Here is an 8,714-nt window from a genome sequence, read left to right on the forward strand (position 1 = left end):
AAGAAAAAATACCAGTTGCTTGACTGGAGGTGGAAATGCAACATGGTAACACAAATATTGGCAGTGAGTGGGCCAGTACAGACAGCACAATAAGACCCAGATTACAGCTTTTGATACTGGTAATTGCTGCCTTAAGAAAAAAAAGGACAGCAGAGACTGACTTCCAGGAAGAAAAGCGAAGATAACGTGCATAAAAACAAAACAAAGCCAACTTTTCCTACCAAGGCTAAGCAACTTTAATGTGTGAGACAATTTTTACATGGGTAAACTCAAATAGTTTTGATGGTTTCTGCTTTCCAGAAAGTTCCCAATCAGCTGCATATGACGAGATATGCCAAGAATCAGTTAAAGGAAAGTACTCTGCCATCTGTTCAGGTTTTTTTTAAATTAATTGCATCCAGGGGTATATCTAATAATAGAAATCCTTCTTTCTTCAGAGTAAAACCATGAAACTACATCAATAATCAAGATTACATATCTATATTGAGAGAGCTCAACAAAAAATTCAAGACATCTCTTCCATAAACAGTTTCTTATACTTTTAGAAACAACATCTACTTGTGCCTACAAAAAAGAGGTACTGATGAATTATGAGTTATTTACTCTGGGAAAGAAAACTTGATGCTATCCCCTTTTGGAACATACCAACCAAAAGCGTTATTTTTCTGCAAGGATCTCTTCTACAAGTAATTAAATTCCATGTAATACCCAAGAGCGATCCATTATATTAACCCTTAAATGAAAGATAAGTAAAACAAAGAAACAAATACACCGAAGTTTAATGACTCTCCTGTCACGTGTACAGGAGACCTAAGATTCATATACAGTAGACCCCCAAAACTGTTCTCTGCTCTAGTTACATCCTCACTACATAATTTACCAGCAATTAGAAAACATTCCTGAAGGAGAGAAATTTACTTGGATAGGGAGAAGTATTTTACTTTCTGAACACATCTAAATATTTACTAAATCAACCTTAAAAAAACCCAAAACTGAGTAACAAAAGGGAAACAGAACAAAACATACTTAGATATATAAAATTGATATTTCTTTACTGTAAATATTAGTCATGAGAAAATTATCTGTCCTCCTAGAGTCGTAGGAACCACAAGTTCCTATGAATTACAGAGAGATACTCAAACACTGCATATACTTATAGTTACACTCAACATGCACAAAATTCTGTGAAAACTGTATTCAGTACTATGTAAACTGTAGTCCTTGGGAACTCCAAGAAGAAGAACATCACAAAGACTTCCTACTACCTGCCTAAACGCAAAAATGGACAACCAACAAGGTAAGAGAAAAAGCATTGATTGAATTATTTTTTCCTTTTTCTTTTTCACTCACGCATTTAAAGACATTGTCATTTAGAAAGCATCATGATAAACAAGAGCACTTTAAGGGAATACACAAATATTTATTTCATTTGTTTGAACTTCAATAACTGATTTATGAATATACAATGCATGCAAAAGTTGTGGAATGCATTAATACTATGATATCCTTGAACTCAAGGCTTATACAAAGGTGATCCTCATTGGATGTCACCGTTGTCTATATAGATATACATGTATAATACTAACTGTTCATGTACATTTGAAGTAATGACTATTGAAATCTCATTTTATAACACCAATAATAGAAATTTAACACTTCATCATTTTACATGATCATGTAAATACTGAGCAATAAAAATAAGTTTATAAAAATGTACTTGCTAGGAACACTCAACATTAACTTGTCAACATCTGTGGCCAATTTTAAAGATGCCATAAACCCAAATGCCAATTAAATCTGACCATTAAAGAAGCATTCCAGAGACAGCATTTTGAACATAAGGTATTCATGACATATTCCTCTAAGATGCAATGATTAGAATACTGAAAGTACATCCAAACTCCTGTGGTATGATTCTACAATATCCTACACATTTTCAGAAATAAAATGAAAAGCAGAATCCATACATTTTCAGTAAATACTTTAGAACTTCCCCTGTTCCACATAAACGGCACACATATCAAATAGATCAGCTATGTTCACAAGATATGGATGTTAAACAGTATTTTCTTAGATCACAGATCTTCTAACAAAATTCATTTCTCAGAGACATTTTTTATCAATTTAACTGCTGCTCTGTCAATGTGTGGGAAACATCATGATCACATTCATTCAACTGAAAGGAAACATTCCAGAAGGGAGAAAGAGAGACAGAGAATGCGAGCAAGCGCAGATGCTAATTCAGAAGACTGTCTCTCAAGAAAAATACATATACATAATACAGATTATATTTTAAATATATTTTAAGCTATCATCTTACAGCCTTTAGGAGTCGATATTTTGTTTTAAAAAAAAAAGCTAACATTCAATCTATCACCTGCAAGCTTTTCAGATGCAAGACAGTTCTGCTGTTTTATACACACACAAAAAATCAGTGGGAATTCTACTTTTTTTTTTTACAATCAATATGAAATTCAAAGTATTTATGGTTATGCGCATTACATTTCAAAGTTCATATCAAATATTCTTTCTTCAGACTTTTTAATCTAAATCAAATTCAATAGTCAGGATTTCCCATATATTCTCAGTACACTTCTAAAGTAGTTGTTATAATGAGGTTGTAATTTTTTCCAAAAAAGATAAAGCAAAGAACCTTCCCAGATTAATTGCACCTATGATTTTTCAAATAGTTTCTGGTAAGGTTTTTTCTCTTTTTTGAGTAACCTGATCTTGATTGACAGCTTTGAACTCTAACTTCCTATAACAACTTCTTTAAATTTAGCTCTAAATATGATCCCTGCCTGAAAAATGTGATGCGCTGTTGAGAACCTTATTTGGTGAATTAGAAAGTCATGCTGTGGAAAATAAAAGATGCATGAGCGAATGTAAGGCATACAAATATGGACTGCAAAAATTTTAGAAAAATATTTGTTCGCTGAAGGAATGACAACAGAGCACTAAAAATAAACACTAGAAGTCCTCCTCCCCTTTTTTAATAGTCTGCTTGAACAGCCTTTCATTACTGAGTTAGTAAAGATTATGGCTGAGAAGATGCTGTTTTTATAAACTCCTCTTATGTGGTTGCTATAAACAAACAAACACAGTGATTTTAAATCCTGTTTATTGTCAACATGAAGGTGGGTTCTATGTGTAGCATGTTTGCAGAGCAGTAGAACCAGAGAATATGAGATCAAGTGGATTCCTCTCCAGAAAGGGAGGAAGGTACTCTACCATCTGGGAAGGAAAATTTCACAACAATAAATACAGTATATTTGCCATGCAAACCGAAATGTAACTACATAGGTATGGTTTATACTTCGTTAACTTTTGTTTGCTTGTTTTACAAATGCATGTTCCCAGATCATTGCATGCCGAAATAAAACAGTTGTACAGGACAGACTGATCAATTTTTACCCTGCATATTCGTATCCATTTGGAAAATTTCACAGCAATTGCATGCTGTCATCAAGTCAATTAGATAATCACTCTCCTAATACTGTATCAGGGGTCATGGACAGTGAAACTACTGTATATCAAATGAAACCTTGTTTGTACTTTGTCTATGTAACCAATTTCTTTCCAAACACTTCCTTTCAAAAGGATTTTGAAAAGGCTGATATCTAAAGAGCAACTGTTTTTCCTTCATCCTTGAATTTGAAGACTCTCATTGATATACAAGTTTCAAATATGAAGATAAATGTACAATCTTAGGATACCTTAAAAAAAAATTTACCATAACCCCAGCAAATTAAAAACAAGTAGGTTCTAAAGCAATCCCTAAACAAAAAAAAAAAAAAAAAAGTGCATGCATTTCAACAACTTCTGAATCTGGATTTAGACCAGATCAGAACAAAGACTGCTACAGAAAGCTCTGGGTACTGAGGGAAGAAGCACTGGTAGTTACTCTCAAAAAGTCCAGTAGATAATAATTTTTCTTAACAGCATATCAGTGGTATTGTATATCAATGGAACTAATTCATTTCATATGAAAGACTGAAAAAACTCTTGAGCTCCTGATTCACATGATAGCAGATGACTAGACCGAGAGAGAGAGCTGTGAGAGTAAAGAGAGGGGTTATGACTACAATAGTATGGACAGATGAATAATTAGAACAATTTTCCCTCTGAAATAAAAAAAAAATAGTACAGTACTGTTTACTTCCTATCCTAAACTTGTATTGCATGATACAATTTAGTGATAAAGAGATGAGTGACATATACAGTGCCCAATCTTTTCACTAAAGTATATGATACTTCCTCGTAAATATAACACATTCCTCATAACACTAATTTCACTAAGAGTGTTCATGAATGTGTCCTTTACCAAAGGAAGGAAGTTAAGAACACACAAAGCACTTGATGCTTGACAGTAGAAACACCTTCACAGAAACAGATAGACTAATTATTTCTTTATTGAAAGCTGGATTCTCTTTTTGGGTTGTCACAGGTGATCTAAAAATGGCCCTTTTTTATATTGTCCTCCAGTCTCGTTAACACATTCTCTCAAACAGCTTAATAGAAGAATTTTAATACGGCCCTACACACCACTTATCCTGGCCTCAGAGCAATATTTAGAACCTCTACGAAATTGTTTGCATTTTAGAACTGATGTTTGAAAGAGCACTGGGTTTAACAAGACATAGTAATAACGTGTACCTCAAAGCTGAATCCTACTATAATTATACAGGGTAATTAAAAGCAATTACAGGCATGCAGCATTTCTACTTTAGCTCCTTGTTCTCCACAGTCATTTTGAATTCCATATCAAACATGTGGTGATTGATTGTCTAACCTGATTATAGTGATGTCATTATTTCAGTTCAGATTTAAACACATTTTTATTCTACCTGGCATAGAAGGTTGTACAGGTTGTATCAGCTCTGGCTGCTGGAGGGGATTTCCAAAATAGACAAACCACTCTTTTACCAAAGGATAGGCTCCACCTAAAAAAGACAGAATTGGATGGGTAAGTCAAATGCAAGTACTGACACTAGTGTAAAAGTTGGAAGCAGTGGTGATCGGGATTCTAAAGTAATAGAAGGCACTTCATAATGACTTATTTGCTCAGCTTCTTTAAAAACAAACCAAGAAAAATTAGTTTTAGTATCTTTATGACAAATCATCAGAACAAATGAAGAGAGTTTGAATTATGTACTATAAACATGAGTTTGGAGTTGGGAACTGCAGCCAAAAATGTAAGTACAAGAGTCTGGAAAGCATTCTAAAACGGCTTTCAGCCAATTTTAGGCCTTCCCATTCCAAGGCAGTTCAGGAAGCTGTGGAGGCATCTGGCATAGCTTAGGGAGCTACATGAGCTACCTCAATCTCTCAGGGCTGTCACACTGCCACATATGCAGGCAGTCCTTAACATGATTCTCCTCCCAACTTGCCCTGACATTTCCTGTGTCAGGATTTGAGACAAAATCTTTATAAGGAGGCCTTGATGGCTGTTTGAAAGCTGACAGCAACGGAGTCATCCCACCGTCAGATGCAGAGCTTTTACAGCCCATTGTTCCAGACCTTTCATCTAGTACAAAGGGATTGTTTATGCATAATAGCCTAAGTGGCTTCCTACCCCCTAACCCCAACTCTGTCCCGCCCCCCAGTAAAGAGTAGGGTGCCTCTTACATTAAAAATTTCACTGCTTGAGTTGTGCATCTAACTATTTGGTGCTTTAAAAAAAACCAAACGAAAATACCCTCAGAAAAAACTCAAGCATTTAAGAATTTTCGAAATGCAGTCTATCCAATTTCCAATAGTCAGCTCATAATCATTCCAATGCAAGTCTTCATTAAAAAAACCTAGAATCATTATTGTTGTTATAAATAGTGCTTCTGCATTCTGTCGAGATTTTGCTTATGGTAACCATGTCATAGTGCCCTAAATTTCCACACTCTGTAGTCTGGTAAACAGTATGAAGTAAACACATTTAGCTAGTCCTGGGCACTTGGAATAGTGTTTTCAAATCTTTTCCAGGCAAAACTCAAAGCTTTTTTTTTTCCCCTTCCCTTGTGCCTTTCCAGATTCACAGAATTGCATCTCTAATTCCCTCCAGCTCACACCCAGTGCTGAAGCCGCTATCCTCAAAAATCCCTGCCTTTTATCATCAATTCCAATCACCCTGCACTTTACTGCACAAGTATTTCTGATGCCACATTATGAACCCTAAACAAAAACTTCACCTAGCTTAAAAAACCCAAACAAATCTCTCCAACACTCCCCTTCCCTCCACCACCCCAAAAAGTTTGGTCACATTAATTTCCTGATCTCATTCATAGCTCAATGCTGCAAATGACTGTTGGCATGAATGAACAAGTAGTGTGCTATGGTGCAAGGGCAGAAATTCCTCAGATGGAGTTCTTGTCAGGGATAAGAGAGGGGGAAAAGAACACAACAAAATCTGTTTTACAACCCTGCTTCCTCTTCCTTCCTTACCCATGGACCTGCAGCACAAACTCCCAATAAAGGCGAGGGACTGAAAAACCAACAGCTGGACTGTGAGGGACAGCATTACACCTGGCTTGCAATGCTTCACTGTTCAAAAACTGATGACATTAAGAATAAAATGAAAATGCCTACACTGGGGAAAAAAAGCACCTTAAACTGCACATTCCAGTAGCTGAATAGTCTCACATCTTGATTATAAATCATTGCCTATGATAATTCTATTTCATGAACAAACCCCTCCAATTTAATATCCCAAAGTCACTTTCAGAAACATTCTGATGTTTTAGCATTCTGTTTTAAGATTTATTACGTAAATTACTCTGCTTTAGTCAATCTATTCAGCTCACTCAGCCTCCCAGATTTTAGCCTGGCTTCTTAAGGAAGCAAGCGTAATACAATTAGGACATCAGTCTTATAATTAATTCATGGATGCACTGCTCTGTTTCAACTAAATCTGACAGAGAAGAAAAGAGTTCAAATGTATTAAATTCCTAAACATTTTGTGAAACTGGTGACTCAGCTGACAGAGGGATCCTATTAGGGCACCAACTGAAAGAAAGGCAGGAAAGTCAAGTTACCTGTTGTATTCAAATGCACTGGATGGCAAATCAATACACAAGTAGCTATGGAAGAGCTAGAGCTGAACAAAAAGGTAGATGGGATTTGGGGAGAGCAGGAGGCAATAGGGAACATACTTGAGAACACCATATATTGCAGGAGGGAGTTGTCAAGGACATGGGGAGAAGTTAAGAGGATGCTAGGAAGGAGCATGGAAATACAAAAGTTTTGCTGAGGGGAAGCTGGCAGGGAGAGTCACTCTTTATGAGTTCCACAACTCACAGAACAACTTATCAAAATGTCTCTCGATTCCAAATGCCAGTGAAATGCTATTTTTATATCACCCATTGAGCTCAAGCACAGTAAAAAAAGAAGTCAATAGGAAACCTCTAGTTTTGTTCTTTTAATGTATGTGAATGTTGGTACAGAACGTAGCACCACATCAGCTGAGTGCTCTTCACTATTATAGTCCATTAGTAACAAAAGTATATTACTGTTCAAATAAGTAGCCAAATAAATATAGCTGAAAGCAAGGTCCTGCAAACTGACAGCACATTAACATATCAAGAACAAAATGGAGACATGATTACTAAACGCCAACCCTCCCTGCATGGAAATATCTCTGGAAAAAAACCAGTAATTTTTCAAACATTTTTCCCCGCAATGCAAATACTGAATATCACCAGTGAAATTCAAAAAACAGCAGTTCCTTTGTTTAAATAGATTCTGAACGACCTGTGGAAGCACTACTTAGGCAGCCTAAAGAAAATGTCAACTATGTGCAAAACACCAAAACATGAGACAGTTGGAAACGCTGTTATGTGTGCTCCTCTACAGCTGCAACAATGCCAGCCCTCCTGAGTGGTCACTGGTGATAACTGGCAAAAATTCTGCTAACAGACTGTTTTTGACAGTGTCAAAGCGAGGGTCAGTCTGGCCTGCTAATGTTAGAACTGGGAGTGATGCTAGGACTTCCAGGAGCTGGCCACGGGCTTAGGCTACGTTACGTAACCTCCCAATTGGCAACAGTCACGCAGGTGCAGGTACTTCCAAGGACTGCGCTAGTGCCAAAACCTGCCGGCTTTGTTCTGAACTCTTCGCACACAAAAGAAAGAGCTTGGCTGGCCTATCAAGGTGCATTATTTACTGCTATTTTCCCCTCTTCTTGAATTTTTCCAATACTACTGTTTTCCTAGGAAAGACGCTACAAGTTGACAATTTATGTATCACTATATGCACTATTCCACTTCATGATCAGAAATAGCTCAATTAATTATAAAGATACCTTTAAAATACACAGGCAACAAATGCCACGCTATCAGGATCACCATCAACCCCCTATTTATTTTAGTAGGGTCAAAAATAAGGCTGTGATTCTAGTAACATTTCTGTGAGTAAATGTACGCACATGCTTACCATATACCAAACTATGCCAAAGGCATAGCTTCGTGAGCAATTCTTTCAGAAGCACTGCTAACTTTTTCAGGCAACCGCTGATTTGCTCATTCCCACTCCCTGCAATTCATAGAATCATAGAATCATAGAATCATAGAATCATTAAGGTTGGAAGAGACCTCCAAGATCATCGAGTCCAACCGTCAATCCAACAACACCATGCCCACTAACCCATGTCCCTAAGCGCCTCATCTACACGTCTTTTAAATACTTCCAGGGATGGTGACTCAACCACTTCCCTGGGCAGCCTGTTC

At 36.7% G+C, this 8,714-nt stretch overlaps 1 protein-coding gene across 1 annotated transcript in view; it reads right to left on the reverse strand.

Moving 5' to 3' along the window:
* Positions 1-8,714, reverse strand: part of FAM120B (family with sequence similarity 120B) — a 59,540-nt gene that overhangs the window by 40,171 nt on the left and 10,655 nt on the right. The window contains exon 4 of the mRNA XM_009329193.1: positions 4,848-4,943. Within this exon, the coding sequence (XP_009327468.1) occupies positions 4,848-4,943 (96 nt within the window). The remainder of the gene's footprint in view (positions 1-4,847; positions 4,944-8,714) is intronic.

The sequence above is a fragment of the Pygoscelis adeliae genome, unplaced genomic scaffold (assembly GCF_000699105.1).
Source record: "Pygoscelis adeliae isolate BGI_AS28 unplaced genomic scaffold, ASM69910v1 Scaffold77, whole genome shotgun sequence".
In the NCBI taxonomy this organism is placed as follows: domain Eukaryota; kingdom Metazoa; phylum Chordata; class Aves; order Sphenisciformes; family Spheniscidae; genus Pygoscelis; species Pygoscelis adeliae.